This window comes from Mesoplodon densirostris, chromosome 4 (genome assembly GCF_025265405.1).
Source record: "Mesoplodon densirostris isolate mMesDen1 chromosome 4, mMesDen1 primary haplotype, whole genome shotgun sequence".
NCBI classification, from domain to species: domain Eukaryota; kingdom Metazoa; phylum Chordata; class Mammalia; order Artiodactyla; family Ziphiidae; genus Mesoplodon; species Mesoplodon densirostris.
This window is the reverse complement of record NC_082664.1, coordinates 33,720,550-33,738,849: the sequence shown is the minus strand read 5'-3', so window position 1 is coordinate 33,738,849 and position 18,300 is coordinate 33,720,550. Positions and strand designations below refer to the sequence as shown.

At 47.3% G+C, this 18,300-nt stretch overlaps 1 protein-coding gene and 1 pseudogene across 3 annotated transcripts in view; both read left to right on the top strand.

Annotated features, from left to right (window-relative positions):
* SMOC1 (SPARC related modular calcium binding 1) overlaps positions 1-18,300 on the top strand; it is a 154,313-nt gene that overhangs the window by 52,393 nt on the left and 83,620 nt on the right. For all 3 annotated transcript variants that reach the window (XM_060095926.1, XM_060095925.1, XM_060095924.1), the window contains exons 2-3: positions 13,567-13,732; positions 14,879-14,991. In XM_060095926.1, the coding sequence (XP_059951909.1) occupies positions 13,567-13,732; positions 14,879-14,991 (279 nt within the window). The remainder of the gene's footprint in view (positions 1-13,566; positions 13,733-14,878; positions 14,992-18,300) is intronic.
* Positions 17,167-17,266, top strand: LOC132489706 (U6 spliceosomal RNA; annotated as a pseudogene).

Below are 18,300 nucleotides of genomic sequence, written 5' to 3'. Positions count from 1 at the left end.
CTCAAGATGACAGTGGAAAGAGCAATAAAAGGAAACACACAGTTGAAGCACACACAGCGCCGACATAATTCGATGACATAGCAAGACTGGGATTTCCTCTTCTGTTTGTTTTAGTCTGTACTTGCTCAGCTCTCATCCCTGGGGCTTAGTGCTGTAAGGGAGTGGATTTCCTCAAGTGCTGTGGATAAAACGTTTCTTCCTCTGTTATCTCCCTTGTCAATATAAATTGCTCCACTGTGTAAGTAGAGACGAAGATGCGCCTGTGTGTATATGCCATAGTATCTGGCCCAAGCAAAATGGGCATTAAAATGACATTTTCCTCCGTGATAATCCCATGACATTGAAAGTACACCAGTGTCTCCATTTAGTTATCGTGGAGCCATGGAATAATTCCCAGGGGCTGGGAGGGTGTAATACTCCTGCCTCTCCTTCCCGTTATGTTTAGAGTTTGTGTGGAAGCCTTTTATCTTGGGTGGGCTGTGGTGAGGCTCTTTGGGGCCCTTTTGTGGTGATAAGGGGAGCAGTAAGTGGAAAAGGCTGGAGGACTCACTGCAGAATAGGCAAGTGGACAAATATCTTCTAATGGCAGAAAACTAACAGCAGCAGCATCAAGAATCCCAAGTGGTGGATGGTGAGGGCTAAAGGTGGCCCTCTAGCAAGATGAGGGAGGGAACGTGGCCAAGACGAGAGTCTGTTTTTCAGGTTAAGGGGTTCAGTCCCGAAGGGGGCTTTGGGGCCTCTCCACCACACAGGATGCTGTGGGCTTTCGGTGTGAGAGGTGTGGACAGGAAGCATGCTGGTTGGGGATCACCTGCACAACTCACCCATTGTCAGGGGGAGGGGACCAGGAGTGTCTGATCATGACCTCTCTGGGTGCTGTGGGGTTCACTAAACAGTGTCCATTCCCCTCCTTTGGGGAACATTTTATGGTGTTGAAGGACTTACATCTGACAGCACAGAGCAAATCCACAAGGAGAGGAAAACAAAGACTTTCAGAGTCATTGTTTTTGCAAGTAACTTAGCTAGCAGCTTTCTCCCCTAATGTTCTTGACCCTGCACTCTTGAACCAGAGGTGGTAATTGCGCCCCACAAAAGATTACTTGCTAAGGGCTCTTAGTAAGTGTGTGAGTGTGTGCACACACATGTGCGTGTGTCCGTACAGCGGACACACTCAGGTCTTAGCTCACGAACAGGTTCAGCTGACCGGCCCTTTCATTTGGGGGACTATCCGACTCCCACCCCTCTGTTCTGGGCTGCGTGTTAGTCGCTTTATTTTAGCCACATAATGAGTTACTGAGGCATTTTGTTGACCAGCCTGGGAGCCTGACAACCATATCCAGTGTTGCCATTTTGGAAAATGGATTTCTGGATGCTCAATTGGCCTTTGCAAATTCTCCTTAAGTTCAGGCCGCTTGTTTTGACTTCTGCAGCCTGCTAAGTGGGCCTGCACTCCTGCTAGCATCTTTCTTAGAACTGGTATTTCCAGGTCTCTTCTGTCTGTTGAGGACAAAATGGTGACACATTGACCTTTACTCCCAAATTGCAATGACTACAAGACCCTCATCTACTCAAACGTCAATTCCCCTCAGTCCCTTCTTTGGGGTGCTTTACATATTTCCACAAACTAGTCATAATTTTACCCTTTGCCCAAAGGAACCTCATTGCTGGCAGTGCCCATAATGAGAACACCCGAGTCTGTGCCAGTGAAACTATCTCCAGCTGCTGCCAAAGCTGTTGATTCAGTTGCCAGAGCAGGGCTGGGTTTCAGGCAGAGATGGGGAAAGGTCCTGCTTCATTTCTGTGTCTCTTTGTCACCTAGGCCCTGAAATAGCTCTGTGTATGCCTAGAATCTCTCAGAGGGACCTGGAACCTCTTGAACACGCCCTTTTCAGATTCTGCACCTCCTAGTTTTCCCAGAATCTCGCCAAGCCTCCTGTGAAAACAATTCTGTTTGGGGACCTTGTCCTTCCAGCCAGAGGGTCTCAGTCACTGCCCAGCACCCAGCTGGATCAGGGCCAACCCCAGTCATCTCTCACCATAGTCACTACCCCCAGTCCTGACCAATCTCCTTACTCCTCCCCCTGGCTCTAAAACAAATGTCACACATCACAAGGCGTAAAATGCTACTAGTGAGGGTGGGACCGAGTATGGTGGGGCAGGGCCAGGATGTGCAGGAGTCGTGTCTGGGCCCCATTGCCACTAGCCAGGATGCTCAGTGATGTGTGAGATAGTTCTGTTCTTAGTAATGCCCACTGGAAACTTGAAGCATGTCCCTGGGCAGAGCCTGTGGCAGTGTCCAAGGATAACCTTGTAAGGAACCACTAGCCTTGGTGGAATAAGTTGCTCTTGCCAGGTAGAGAGATAGCGCTCGTTTAGCAAACGCTGACTGCCAGACGTGTGGGTCATTGGGATGAATTGGCGCTTAGAACAAAACAGGTACCTAAGGACACCTTCGCTGTCCTCTTTGCTTTGCATCCCGAGCCTGAGTTCTCTCTTGTAATCCACCATCTCCTGGATGCACCCTGAGTACAAGACCACTTTGTTGTTCCTTGTTTAATATCATCAACGTAACCTTTATTTTTTTCCGGGGGCTCATGGGCTGAGGGAACTGAAAAAAAAAATCTGGGTCCTGGAGAGCACTCTGTTTATTTGATTTGGAGAACAAGGTGTTTTTATTTACACTGGTGGCAGAGTTTGAGGGATGGGCGAGTGACTTTCTCTATGCCCTGGCTTCCTGAATTCCATTGGCTAGAATTTAGTGACTGGGGTCTTGCAAGCGGGAAATAAAAATAAATGCTTTGTGCCTCTGATCAGAAGGCTTGTCGCCCTGTCGGTGATCGAGGAGGGCTAAAACCTAAACGGTTTTTAAGCTAAGGGATTCCACTCGTTCAAAGAAATATTTTCATCTCTACCGGTTCTCCGTGTCTCCTTCTTCCTTGCCGACACACGTGCTTGTGGCATCCCCCTGGCCCTCCGCCCCCCACCCCCTGGCCTTTCCCTTCCTAGCCTCGCGGAAGTCTCTCTGGGCTGTGATGGAGAACACAGACCATCTCCACCGGGCAGCAATCCCACTCCCCACAGACAGCTATTTGGTTCTTGGTGCTTTTATCTCATCCAGTTGCCTCACTCAGCCACTTCCTTGGCCCATGTATGCCCCCTCTTCTCGAAATTCCTCCTGCCTTTATGTTTAGCTATAGTAACCCCCTAATCAGTTTCTCTGTTGTCTTTCACTGCCAGAGGTTTCTAAAGCTCACGTCTGATCTTGTCTTTTACTTTTTTTTTACTGGCTTCCAATTCTTTAAGGAAAAAAAAAGGCAAATGGGAGTTTTAAGACCCTCCATGATCTCACCCCGAACCTGGCCCTAAAGCCTTATGTCTTCCATAAATGGTCATTTCAAAACTATCTTTCGAATTTGCTTCTTTACTTTTGTGTACCTGTTGCTGTTGCTTAGAATGCCCTTAACAACCCTTCCTGCTTGTCGAAATCCTTTACCACCCAGTCACGGCCCCTTTTCTGAGAAATCCTCCTGCATCCTTGCCGTCTGCATTAACCTCTCGCTCTCACCCCTCAGAACATGGGGCCAGCTGCTCTGGCCCCAACACTCAGCATAGGTGCTCAGTTATTCTTTGCTGAATGGATGCCTCTCTTTCCTTCCTCTCCTCTCCTCTCCTCTCTCTCTTAAAGAGTTAGCCATCTCACGTCTTGGACTTCCTGGCATCCCATTTTCAAATAGTCTATCCTTTTGTCTGTTTGTGACTTAGGCTTTGCTTCCTGGTTGCTGGTTTTGAAAATGATGTCCTGATGGAGTTAGCTGTACACAGGTCCGTCTTGGCACCCGGATCCACTTTTGGGGGCAGGGCCTTTGTTCTTGTTTATTTTCATAACCCCCAATGCACCTAGCCTGCTGCCTGGTCATTGAAGGGGGTGGGAGGAGAAATCTCCAGAAACCTCTTTGTGTGCCTATGGGAGGTCTGATGTTTTTCTTTAGTTTTGTGCTTTTCTCTTTTATGTTTATTGAGATAGGATGTATACGCAGTACACTTCACCTTTTTCAGGCGTACACTTTGATGGTTTTTAACAAATGTATGTAGTTCCATCACCACCACCGTAATCAAGATAGAGACCACTTCCACCTCTCCCATCCTCTCACACTTCTCCCCCTACCTCCAACCCCCGGCAATCACAGATCTGATTTCTATCCCTATAGTTTTGCCTTTTCCAGAATGTCACATAAATGGACTCAGACAGTATGTAGCTTTTTGAGTCTGGCTCCTTTCACTTGGAAGAATGCTTCGTATTTTGGAAATCTGAGGACCTGGTCCCTAACCCACACTTGATCTACGCCCGCCTTTCTAATAGGCTGGCATGGGGCATGGTTTGGGGGTGTGGAAAGGGTCTGTGTGAGTTAGAAGCTTTACCTTTGCAGCCTTGTTAGTGCCTCTGTCCATCCAGGGTCCCAGCTCCTATGTCAAACTCACTGACCCTCCCCCACCCCTCCCCTGCAATGGCACCTGGTGTAAGACAGCCTTGTCCCCTGGGTCCTGCTCCATCATCCCCGTACTGTGGGGGGCGCAGTGGAGGAGGGAAACTGGGTGGACAGGCTGTGGGGTGGCCACGAAATTCCTCCCTTGGGGAGGGGGTGGGGCTGGGGTGACAGAGGTCAGGCCTCTCCTGGCTAAAGCAACAGAAGTGGTTCCAGCTGCCAAACAGCTGGAGGGGGACGTCTGCTTTCCCTCAGCAGCGTGAAAAGCCCTTTAATCGGGCGAGCTGTTGTCAGGCCTCGCTCGTGGAGGTGTGCAGAAGAAGAGCAGGCGCCGCTGACATTGCAGACCTCCCCTTCCCTTTGACCTCCCTTATCTCCCCTCCTCCATCTCCGGGAGCCCCACTCTGAGGCCGGCCCTGATCGAGGCCCTCCTTTGCACCTGTGTAAATGCCGTGGCTCTGGGGTCAGGGAAGGGTGAGAGCGAGCTGGCAGAAATGGGGATGTGGGTTTTCAGGGCAGATGATGGATTAGATAGAGGGTGGGTGAGTGATGTTCTCATGTGAAACAGCTCCCTGTTCCCAAAGACGCGGTCCTCGGAGAAAAAGGCCAAAGTCTGGTTGTGAGGATGGTGAATCCGGTGATGGGAGGCGGACAGCGCCTGATCGGAGAGTGAGCCGCCGAGCTGCAGCTAGATGTCTGGAACGTGGTTCTCGACTTTTTGTTCCAGGCGCTGCTATTCCCCCTTTCAAGAGCAGACGTACCTCCCAGAAATGCTATTTAGTGCCTGAGGTCTAAAAACTTGAGCTGGATTTGGACTTACAAACATAACGGGGAAAAAAATAATCCCTCCTTGAGGAAAACTCCCTTTGCTTGCCGAGTCCTCCTCCTCTCCTGTCCACCGGAGGGGCCGCCGCCAGGACCCCAGCCACTGATGCCAGAGCTAACAACAGACCGCCCCCAGCTCCACCCTCCGGGGCTCAGCGCTCGCCATCCTGCCTTGAAGGAGGCAGTGAGGTGTAGTGGAAAGAATCTGGGCCACTGAGTCAGACTTAGAGGCGTGGTCTACCACTTACTAGCTCAACCTGGCCGAGCCTCAGTTTACTCTTCATTCATTCACTCAATAGATATTTATTGCATCTATTGGGCGAGGCCCCTGCTGAGCACTGGGGATCCAGCAGGGTGACACCCGGCAGATTGTGGTTCCTGCCTGCAGGGAGCTTTCAGCTTAGTGGGGAGGAGGGGCAAGAAACATATAATTAAATAGTTGGTTATTTAATTATCATCGTGACCCAGGCCACAGTGGAAAGTGCAGGGTGTGTGGAGGCTTATCACAGGGTCCTGACTTAGCAGAGAATTTTAACGCCCTGAGGAAGCAGCATCTGCACTGAGATTGGAAGGATGAATAGGAGTTTATGGGGTGGAAGCACAGTCCAGGGAAAAGGGCCCACAAGTGCCAAGTCCCAAGGCAGGAAGGAACAGCACAAGGGGGCCAAGGATTTCCACCCAGTTCGGGGGGCTGGCACTGGGGGCCTTGACCGTGCCCGTTACCTACTCAGCAGGCAAATGGGTAGGGCTCCTCCTTCTCTTCCTTCCAAGTAGACATTAGCAGATTGGGTTGGGACATTCACCATTATTTATAACATTGATTCTATGGAAAAAAATAAATTCAGGGCATCGAAAATATGATTTATAAATGAATCTGGCTGTTGTTCTTACTCAAGTACATGCATATGGTAGCTCAGAAAAACCAGAGTGCTAATCACATTGGCTGTTAAATTGTCAGAGTTTCCTACCTTAACATAACTCACTTCAGGCTTAGCAACCTTGGGCATCTCAGATGACTGCCAGACTTATGGGTGACATGACTTATCTGCAGGGTGGTGGAAAGCCTTCCAAGGCTTTGTGAGGAAAATTCTCAGGCTAAGGCCAGTTTCACTGGGAATGAATTCTAGGGACGATTACTGATGGTATCTTATGATGATACTGTGCGTATATGCATACTGTCTCAGCCGCTCAGCTACGTTCTCTTCAGTGACTCTGGGATGTTTTTTTCCTTTCCTTAAATTCAGGGGGAAAATCCAGTGGTTAATGTATGGCTTTCTTTATCTGATAGAGTTTTCTTAAAAGAAAAAAAAAAAGAAACCAACAGCTTCCCTTATTCTATGCATTTGAGAGCGTTAAGCTTTTGGTGGTGGTTGGACAAAGAATATCTCTTTTTATAGTAAGTGATAGAGAAAGGATATCTTTTAGGTAAGGTTTGATATTCACCCATTCATTCTTCAAACATGTATTGAACAACTGCATTGGATCAGGCACTGGGTTAGGCCCTGTGTATATAAAGAAGAATAAGACACAGTCTTTTCTAGACATGTACATACATAAATGATAATGAAGTATATCAAGTGTTTTGATAGACATATGAACACAAGGCAGCAGGAGCTCCAAGGAAGTTAACAGCAGTGTTTAAAACATGAAAGCATTTGCTTCTTAGGATGATGACTTCAGTGGCGGTGTGGAATTGGAACTTGGGAGAAAGTTTGGTGGCAAAAAGTCAAACATCTATACAAGAGATTTAGGATTGAAAGAAGTCATCATGGATAAAAGAAGAAAACCTGCTGGAGAGAGAGAGGCCCAGCCAGGCTCCCTGCCACTTCAGGCACTCCAACTAGGCACCAGTGCGTGAAGTCACAGTGTATGCTCCAGGCCCCAGCCATGCTCCCAGCTGAATGCAGCCTGGTTGTTATCTCAGCTGAAACCATGTGGAGCAGAAGAACCTCCCAGCTGAGCCCAGCCAACCCATAGAATTGGGAGAAACAATGAATAGTTTGAAGCCACTAAGTCTGGGGGTGGTTTGTTTTCCAGCAATTGATGAGTGAAACAAAAAAGTTAGAAGTGAGTAGCCAAAGCTGTGTTACGAATGAATTTATTTAAAAAAACCTCAAATTATTTGAGTTTGGCCTGTGATTTTTAGTCTGATATCATAAAGGAAATGCCACTTGCTCCTCCAACTTGTGGACCTCACACTTCCAAACCATTGCCCTGGTTGTAGAGTACAGTTCCTGCCCCTCTTCTATACCTGGGGAAAATATAGATATAGGCATGTTTCCAGCAAGATGCCTTTTTAGAATTTTAGATGCTGGGGAAATCAGCATGGTACAGGTGGAAGTTAAGGCTGTGAAACCAATTCCCTATTATAAAGAATTGAACATCTCCCAGATGGAACCTTAGGCTGCCTCTGTTGTTCCCTCTATTGTCATGGAAACTTGGCAGTCTGTCAAACCTAACACAGCTTGTGGTACTGGAGCGGTCTCCCTGAGCAAAAGCTGTGGCAGGGTTTACATTCTACTCTTCTGGAAACTGAGGGCAAAGATCAGCGTGTGTGCATTTCAGACAGAAGGGACTGTTGGTCTAACATTGATTTCATTTACCCCCATCTCTTCTCTGGTGAACGCAGCCCCCATCGGCAGCTTACTTTTCCAATAGGAAGGATGGATTGTTTTTATGTATTTCAAGTGCTTGTCCTACTTTACAAATGTGCGCAGAACACAAAATGCTGTGTGTTTGCTTTGGAATCGCTCACTCCCCAAGGAGAAAGGGAGGGAATAGGAGCCGTTTGCAAATGCACAATTGTCCCGGCCCCTTTTGTTTGGTTTCTGTATTACACAATCATACTTAACATAATTATTTTGTTTTTGTTGTCTTTTGGTGAGGAAGAAGGAAGGGAATGGATGTGAGGATTTTTATGAAAATACTATTTCCTCCCCAGAGGGAAATGGTTTAGCGTTTGCCTCGTCGGGGAGACAGCTTGCCTCTGCCCAACACCAAAAATTTCCACCAACTCTGATTGCTCTTGAGCCCACAACAGACTTCTGTGGCCCGGGGGTTCAGTTCCAGCAGGGTGACTCAGACTCTTCAAGCTTTGTCTGTGGGCCGAGAGAAATGACCCAGCCATGGGAGATCCTGGGGACTTGCAGCCTGTCCCTCTTGTCTCCTTCACAAGAGAAGAAAAATCTGCCTTTGTGACTTCAGGTGGACTGTGTTGAACTCCTGGGATGTTCTGCTGTTGAAACCCATAATAATGAATTCATGATTTCATGTCCAGTTTCCAAATGCAGATATTATCTCAGGATCTGCTTCTTGGTCCAGTCTGTCTTAGCTTGGCTCAACTAGGAGAAACTCCAGTGAGGGTGAGCCATTCTCTCCCCACCTCCACCCTTCCCCACAATAGCTGTGCTCTTGAATCTGGCAGCCACTAGCCATATAGGGTTATGCAAAGTTAAGTTAACTAAAATTAAATGCAACTAAAGATTTAGTTCTTCAGTTGCATTAGCTACGATTTAGTGCTTCATAGCCACACGTGGCTTGTGGCTTCCACATTGGATGGCACAGATATAGAACATGTCCATCATTGCAGAAAGTTCTTTTGGACTCTGTGGCTTTGTAGCATTGCTGAGTCCTAAGAGTGAAATCTTCTCTTGGTCCTGTGGTATTCTGTTCCCTTGCTGCACGATCAGTGTCAGGTTGCTTGTTCTCTCCACCCTAGAGTGCAGGCTCGTTGAGAGCAGGACTGTGCTGGTTGTGTTCTGCTTCCCATGCCTCGCAGTGCAGGGGGCATCATAGTGCCTGCTTGTTAAGTATAAAAGTGGATCGGTGGATGGCTGAACAAGCAGGGTTTGTGGACCCAAGTAATGCCCTAGGGTCCTTGGAGGTTTGGGTGAACCTATTAGGGCATAGTCATTCTGTTATTCCAAGATATGGAAGCAACCTTAGTGTCCATCAATGGATTAATGGACAAAGAAGATGTGGTGTATATATATATAGATAGATAGATAGATAGATAGATAGATATAATGGAATACTACTCAGCTATAAAAAAGAATGAAATGTTGCCACTTGAAACAGCATGGATGGACTTGGAGGGTATACACTTAGTGAAATAAGTCAGGCAGAGAAAGACAAATACTGTATGACATCACTTATATGTGGAATCTAAAAAATACAACAGACTCACAGATATAGAGAACAAACTAGTGGTTACCAGTGGGGAGAGGGGGTAAGATAGGGGTAAAGGATTAAGAGGTAAAAACAGCTATGTATAAAATAAATAAGCTGTACAATATAGCCTTATAAATAAGGCTATATTGTACAGCACAGGGAATATAGACAATATTTTATAATAACTATAAATGGAGTATAATCTTTAAAAATTGTGTATCACTGATTGTACAACAGAAGCTTATTCAAAATGGTAAATCAACTATACCTCAATTAAAAAAACAACAACAACTCCATTTTATAGAACTCATTGTCTGTTTTGGTTCCTAAAATAGATAAAAATGAGTCACCACAGATGATTGGAGATGGTCTTTAGCAATGGTCCTGGACTGTTTCAGAACTTTTTCCCTTGGCCTCGGGGGCCAGTCATTTCTCGATGGACCCTTTTGGGAGCTCTTCTGAGGCCTGGAAGGATCTCCGTGTGTGGAGACAGGTGGGGCTTCTTCTGAAGCTGCCTTTAGCCTGTCTGTCCCCAGGTAGTGTTCCCCTAGTTACGAAGCTGGTCCCTGGCAGAGCTGCCATGGCATCTCTGTTGGCCCAGGGCAAAGCATTTCCAAGCCAAATTTATGGCCTGTTCTTCAACACCACGGGGATGCCTGCGGCTCCCCTCTCCCATGAGCTGTGAAGAGACAACAGGGCAACCTCTTTGAGTTTGAAAAGAAACTGTGTCTTCCTCAATTCCTCTTTTATGAAGGTGAGCAAAGCTGTACGAGGAGCTTCTCACAGGAGGTTTAAAGTGCCTGGAGGGCTGGGCTGTCGTGTCTGGATCTTCAGCGGTTGGTGCCTCACATGGAGTAGGCTCTTGGTAAACAGTGTTTGACCTGGGAATCCAGTTGTTTGTTTGTTTGTTTGTTTGTTTTTCCATTATAGTTTATTACAAGATATTGAATATAGTTCCCTGTGCTCTACAGTAGGACCTTGTTTTTTTACTTTTTGTATAGTAGTTCGTATCTGCTGATCCCAAACTGAATCCAATTTTGCAATTGGGTCAGAGTTTCTGTTTGCAGTGTTACTCTGTAATAATTCAAGGCAGTTTGGTGTAGTGGTTAGAAGCGTGGCTCCGGAGCCAGGCCCTGGGCGTCAAGTTCAGCACTGACGCACACTTAGTGTACCCTGCCTCATAGGGCTATTGTGAAGGTTAAATTAGTTAACGTATCGTAAGTGATGTATAATTATCAGCACTTCTTATTATCACTTATCAGACTTAAGGTCTGGCAACCAGATCCCTCTGTGACCAAGGATGAGTTCCTTGATTCTCCCAGGTGTTCGAAGATACGGATATTTCTCTCCTTGTGTGATCGTGAGAACTAAGAGCATGCTGTTCCCTGGCTCCTGGGGATTGACATGGCAAAATAACTAACAAATAGGTCTTAAAAGCAGGGTCTTACTTCATGTAAGTAGCCCTGACTTCCACGGACCAGGAGAGAGTAGCGTGATAGCACTGTGTTGATCTGCTCTTGGACAGCTTTGAGGCTACTGGTTGGCCTGCAAGCCGGGGTGTGAGAACACTGATCCCAGCCTCTGGCCGGCGCCTGCTGCTCACCAGGCAGAACTACAGAGCCAGGTCTGGCTGCATTTCTAGGCTGCAGACAGATTAGGAATGAGTCTGAGGGAAGAAGAGAGACTTCTAGTCCAGCTTTGCTGGTTGCAGCCACCTGGGTCCTGTGCGCATCCAGGTGCCCACAGCCAGGGCTTCCAAGCCTGCGTCATTCAGCTGGACGTTTGGGTCCCAAGTTTTCCCTGGTGCCCAGTGGGTCGGAGGCTTGGAGGGCTGTAGTGGCAGAGGGGCCTGGGGTGGGGATGGAGAGAGAAGAGACCCACCTCTCAGCCTCGGAGGTAACTTATTTTCTGAAGTGGAGCTAGGGCAAGAAGCTGTGGCCCACCTCTGCCCACCATGTAATGTGGGAGGGAGGGGGAAAGCTTAGAAAGGGAGATAGGAGGTGGGGTAGGGGAGTGGCCCAGTGATCCCCGGGGGTGGCAGGAGCCTGGGAGACCAGGCGTGTCACATCACGCCAGCTGGTTTGGAGGTAATGCTGTGTGGAAAAGGCTGCTGCAGGGACGCGTTCATCCCACGAATAATCAAGTGCCCCAGCATTGTGCTGGATGCTGGAGAGGTATTCACAGACACAAGAGACAGAATCCTTGTCTTCTTGGAGCTCAGAGTGGGGGATTCCATTGCTGATCAAATCACACAACTCAGTTCATCATCAAACTGTGTTAAGAGCCCTGAAGGAAAAATGTGGGGTGAGGGGTTATTAGAGGGGGACCTGTCCTCACCTGTGAGAGTCAGGGAGACCCTCCCAGATGAACCCAAATCTGAGTAGGGGTGGGAGGAAAGGGAGAAGGAACAGTGTGTCTAAAGGCCCAGGGGTAGGAGCAAATGTAGCCCATTTGGGAACTGGAAAAGTAGGCCAGTGTGCCCGACCAGCAGCGAGGACAGAACAGGAAGATCTGAGGCCAGAGAAGGGGCCCCAGCGTCCGATCTGCGAGCCCAGGAGACCACGGGAAGGTCCCCAGGGACAGAGGGGCACCACTCAAGGGTTTGAAGCAGGGGCAGCCTGAGGGAAGTCGATCCTGTGCAGGGGTGAGGTGTGGATTGTATTGTCCAGTTATTGTTTTCCAGCTGTATTCTGCAGTTGTTAACAGGGGTTCACTGGGAAGGGGGTTCATGGTCAAATAAGTTTGGGAGATACGTAATCATATATGCTCTTGATCTGGTTATCTATTGCTGTGTAACAAACCACTCGAAACTTAATGGCTTGCTGTACACCTGAAACATTGTAAATCAACTGTACTTCAATAGAAAAAAAATTTTTTTAACTTAATGGCTTAAAACAACAACTTATTAACTCTCACAGTTCTGGTGAGTTGACTGGGCTCAGCTGGGCAGGTCTTGCTCAGGGTCTCTCAAGCAGCTACTCCTTTTCATCTCTGTTAGTTGCAGTCAGATGATTGCTGAGGTTAGACTCATCTGAAGGCTTCCTCACTCACATGTCTCTGTGCCCATGTTGGTTGGGCATTTCTCTCTCCAGTTGGTTTTGCCTCATGTTAGCTTGGGCTTCCTCCTAGCATGGCAATTTCAGTGTTGTTGGGCTTCTTACGTGGTGGCTGTTTTCCCCCAGAGTGAGTGTTGCAAGAGGCCCAGGAAGAAACTGCAAGGCTTCATATAACTTTGCTCAGAAGTCCCAGAACATCACTGCCACAGCATTTTATTGGTCAAGCAAGTTACTGAGGCTGGCCCAGATTCAAAGGAGGGGAATTAGACTCCACAGCTCAACAGGAAGAGTAGCAAATACTTTGCAGCTATCTATCTTTAATCTGCTATACCTCTTGGAGATTCATAATGCATAAGAATGTACCAAAGGTGTCTGGGAAGTCCTGCAGTAAAGAAAACTGTTTAACTCAGCATTTCACAATCTGATGATGATGATATATTAAATCAGGAAATTCCCTTCTCATAGAAAATTGCTTAACTTGTATTCTGCCAGGGAGCAGTGGGCAGAATGGAAAGGTGATAGATTTGGGGGCTCAGTACTACTTTCTAATCAATAAAACTTTCCAAAGATGGAAAGTAGAGATTGCTAGTAAGTTCCTGGTTTGGGGAGGTACCCAAATAGAGCCAAATGCAGAGACCATCAGCGTGGACCAGGAGACCAACTGTCCCAATAGTGAAAGCTTGGATTTGACCTCTGACCAATCTAGGTTCAAATTCACCACTTAGAGCTGTGTAAAACCGGGCAAGTTACCTCTCTCTAGCCTTCAGTTTCCTTATCTACAAAATAGGTAGTTCCTATTTCATAGGGTTGTGAGGATTAATGAGATCCTGTATGTGAATTACTGAGCACAGGATGCCTTCCTTGGTTAGAGTTTGTGGCTACTTAGTTTCCTACCACTTCTAGGGTTTAATAACTTTGGGTTTATTCTGGACTTGCTTCCCATGGGCAAACTAATATTGTAAGTCATGGACTCATCCTTACTTTTCTTGCAAAAGTAACCTCTGTACCCTTTCACTTTTTTTCCAACCTAGTTTCTCATAAGTGACCGTGACCCTCAGTGCAACCTCCACTGCTCCAGGACTCAACCCAAACCTATCTGTGCCTCTGACGGCAGGTCCTACGAGTCCATGTGTGAGTACCAGCGAGCCAAGTGCCGAGACCCAGCCCTGGGCGTGGTACATCGAGGTAGATGCAAAGGTGAGTGTGCACGTGCCCAGCAGAGGAGAGATACCTGAGCACCACACTCCCTGCATGGGGCACTCCCCATAGGGGGAGCTCAGAATGAGTCTGTTCATTTCACTTGCCAACCTCTCCCCATGTCCTTTCCACCGGGCAATATGGGAAGGAGGACTGGCCCAGTGAAGGATGAATACTTTTCTGGCTTTTAAACACCGCCACCAGGGCTTAGAGAGATGTGCTGCTAATTGGCTAGTGCTTTTAATTTTTATTATTATTATTATTTTTTGTAGAGGTGCTTAAAATGGCAAGACATTGTGGCTGGCTCCTAAATAGGGATTCCACACTGTTGGCCAACAGATGTATTTTGTTTGGTCTGCTCGCATGTTTAAAAATATTTAAAACATTTGAGACAGCATTTAAAAATTGGGAAATTCAACCTAAAAGTCTGGATTTTTGTACTTCCCATAAAAAATTGGAAGCTCTGGTGATGTTACGTCTGAGTTCCCTCCTTCAAGGCAAACATGTGGCTGGAGCTGAGTAGTAGCTACCTCCTTTAAAGGGGAGCCCATTTTCCAGTTTGCCACAGTCCTCAGCACTCCCTATGGTGTTGCCAAGCTGAATGCCATTCTTCACACGCCCAGCCCCTTCTCTAATTTATATCACTTTCCTACGCCCTGTAGGTATTTGAATTTGTGACCCCTGGACTGATCAGAGCTATTATAGGAATTGTGGGAAGCTAAGCCAGCTGCCCTAGAATTCTGATTTCCCAAAGAAAGTGCTTGCAGTTCTTGAACTACAAAACATCTTTGAGGCTCCTTGGGCTTGCATGTTTTTGAATAAACCCAGTGGAAAATAATAGAAGTAGAACATTTTTTTTCCCTAGGAGGGGCTGGGGATACTTGGGAGGAAAAGAATAAACAGATCTCGGTATAAATATGACCCCCCCCACCCAACTTTTCTAAGAGTACCACTAAGAGGAAGGTGAGGCCACGTGGCAGTCACCAGCCCCTGCCCTTGTGCCCTTGGAACAGCCAGCTGGCTGTGTGTGGGCCCCCTGCACGGCAGAGTGCTTTTTCCCCAGCATTTCTAGAAGCGGCAGCCGCTTTGTCCATGGCTCCTGTGTGGGATCCAAGTGAATCTCAGATGTACTCCTCCTTCTTTTAGATGCCGGCCAGAGCAAGTGTCGCCTGGAGCGGGCTCAGGCCCTCGAGCAAGCCAAGAAGCCCCAGGAGGCAGTGTTTGTCCCGGAGTGCAGCGAGGATGGCTCCTTTACCCAGGTAGGCCTTGGCCACATCTCTCAGGCCTGGGTCCTGGGCTGAGGCTGGGGGGAAGGGCCTGGGAGCAGGAGGGCCCTGAGAACCTCGCTTTCTGGAAACAGCTGAGGACTCTCTGACACCCTCCATGTTGCTTTCTGGGGCCGGCGTCCCCCTCCTGGGCCCCATGCCACCCCTTGCCAGCTGGCAGTGGGTCCTGAAAGGCTCATGCAGGTACGAGCCAGGAAACTGGCATTGCTTGGTCCCCATCCTCCCTGCTGGCTGTCTTCATTTTTCTCTTCTGTCAAATGTAGGCTGATTATTTTTTCTTATCCTCGCCAGTTTCCATGGGCAACCCCCGTATTCCCTTCACTGTTTATTGCTATCCATTGTATATGCCCCTCCTTCCCGCCCCCAAACCTCTAACAAAGCTCTGCTTCCTTTGAGTGTGAAGTGTCTGGGGTTTGTGGAGTGTGAGTGCATGTGTGGGTGTGTGGTATCTGTGTGTCTGTGTGTGTGCTGTGTGGTTTCTGTGTGTGTGTGTGTGTGTAGGGGGTTGTCTGTGTGTGTGGGTATCTGTGTGTGCGTATGGTGTATGTCGTGCGGTGTGTGATATTGTGTGCACGTGTTGTGTGGCTTCTGTGTGTGTGTGAGGGTTGTCTGTGTGTGTGTGTCTGTGTGCGGTGTATGTGTGTGTTGTGTGGTATCTGTGTGTGGGCGGGGTTGTCTGTGTATGTGGGTGCCTGTGTATGTGTGTGTGGTATATGCGTGTGATGTGTGGTATGTGGTATCTGTGTGCATGTGTGGTGTCTGTATGTGTGTGCATGTACACTCGTGTGTGCATACACTCAGATTCTAAAATTTCCTTTCAGGCAGTCCTACCTCTGATCCTGTATGATCTGCTGGCTAGAGCTTGTGTCAAAGTAATGCTGGCTATGTTGAAGTTGGCACAGACTGAAACACGGGCAGCATGGGACAACGGGGTGGTAAAGCTTTCAGGTTGCAGTTGGGGACACAGTCTAGGGGTAGAGGTGGCTCTAAGAAAGTGGGTAGGACCACTGGACAAGGGTGGGTCAACACCTGCTTGGGACGGGCCTGGCGCCCAGACTCCCTCTGTGGAGTGGAGTAGCATCCGGGGACTACTACCTGAGGGCTGGAAGCAGAGGCCTCAGGACTTACACAGCTTCCCAGTAATCCTGAGTCTTGGGGCAAAGGCTGTAGGCTGGCCTCTGGTCTGCTGGGTTTCAGGTTTCATTCTGGGGCTGGGCCCAGGGGATTGCTGATTTCAGACCAGGTGGAAATGGGAGGGGTGGTGAGGTTGGGACTGGAACTCCGTATTTTTTAAAGTTTCCCCGCTGATTCAAGTGTTCAGCCAGTTAGCCATAAAAAGAAACGAAATTGAGTTATTTGTAGTGAGGTGGATGGACCTAGAGTCTGTCATACAGAGTGAAGTAAGTCAGAAAGAGAAAAACAAATACCGTATGCTAACACATATATATGGAATCTAAAAAAAAAGTTATGAAGAACCTAGGGGCAGGATGGGAATAAAGACACAGACCTACTAGAGAATGGACTTGAGGATATGGGGAGGGGGAAGGGTAAGCTGGGACAAAGTGAGAGAGTGGCATGGACATATATACACTACCAAATGTAAAATAGATAGCTAGTGGGAAGCAGCCGCATAGCACAGGGAGATCAGCTCGGTGCTTTGTGACCACCTAGAGGGGTGGGATAGGGAGGGTGGGAGGGAGGGAGATACAAGAGGGAGGAGATATGGGGATATATGTATATGTATAGCGGATGCACTTTGTTATAAAGCATGAACTAACACACCATTGTAAAGCAATTATGCTCCAATAAAGATGTTAAAAAATAATAATAATCCATAAATAAAATTAAAAGACAACCAATAAAGTAGAGTTTTAAAAAAGAAAAAAAAAAGTGTTCAGCCAGGATCAAGAACCACTGGGTTAAGCTGACCTTGGCTGCCCACCCTGTGAGACGTGCTTTTATTCATTTTCTCACTTAAGTCTCACCACAAGCCTGCCAGGTAGGTTAGTGTCCTTATTTAGAGACAATGCAACCACAGCATGTCACAGAGTGGCCAGGGAGCTGGGAGTCCAACTCAGATCCCTCCAGCTCCAAAGCCCTCAATACTCTTGCTGTTCTCTGAACTGACAGCTTTAAAGGAGGCTCTGAGTGCTCACTTCGGCAGCACGTGTACTAAAATTGGAACGATACAGAGAAGATGAGCATGGCCAGGGGTGACATGCAAATTCGTGAAGCGTCCCATATTTTATCGTGACTTCACCCCATCTCAGAATTCTCCCAGAAATGTGACTCTTTAATGTGTAGCTATCATAATAAATAAAATAAACGTGTGGTGCAAAATTTTAGATGAAATGTATAAGAATATTAAAATTCATATCTATATAAAAAACAAATATGTACTAAAATTCCATTCTGAGAGGTTTAATCAAGTTCTCTCCTTTAACTTGAATATTATACTGTTTTGTTTCTTTTCTATAGAAATAAAAATGCCTATTAAAAAAAAATAAAGGAGGCTCTAAGGTGGAGACTGGAGGAAGGCAGTCTAGTGTGGTAGTTAGCACACTGCTCCTGGAGCTAGACGGCCTGGGCATGAATGCACCCACCACCTCAGGCGCGTCGCTGAAGTTCCCTGGGTCACAGTATCCTTATGTGAATAATGGAGACTGTGATCTCCATTATCGTTCTATGTGGTAATAATTAGTATTATATTATACGTGTTACATGTTACTATTATTATTACTATTTTGAGTATTACTGTAGCTTACCTCATAGGCTTGTGGTGAGGATTAAATGAGTTAACACATGTAAAATCTTTGGAACTCATAAATGCTATAGGGATATCTGTCATTATCATCATTGTTATCTCCATCTCTACTCTGGTTCTACTGCTCAAATCTTCCCAAGATGTTACAGATGATGTCACCTAAGGAAAAGAAAATCTTTTGTTGAACCTCCCCCCACCCCAATCAATTCTTTATCATTTTTTCTAGTGAAAAGAGTGCAGGTGATCTTTGTGCTGAGAATTCATGTATGCGGGAGAAAATCAAACCCCTCACAGCTGAGTTTGGGGCTGAGACGGGGTAATAAGGAGGAGGCGGAATCCTTTCCCCACCCCTTTCTCTAGACCTCTGTAATTCTGAGTGTGTTACTTATGAGAACGGTTGACCCCTGCCCTCTTGGTTCTGAAGCATTTGCTGCCTCGTGACAGACAGCCGCTGGCCAGCTTTTGTTTCGGTGAGGCCAGGCTGGACCAGGTGGTGTTTGCCGGGGAGGGGAACTTCC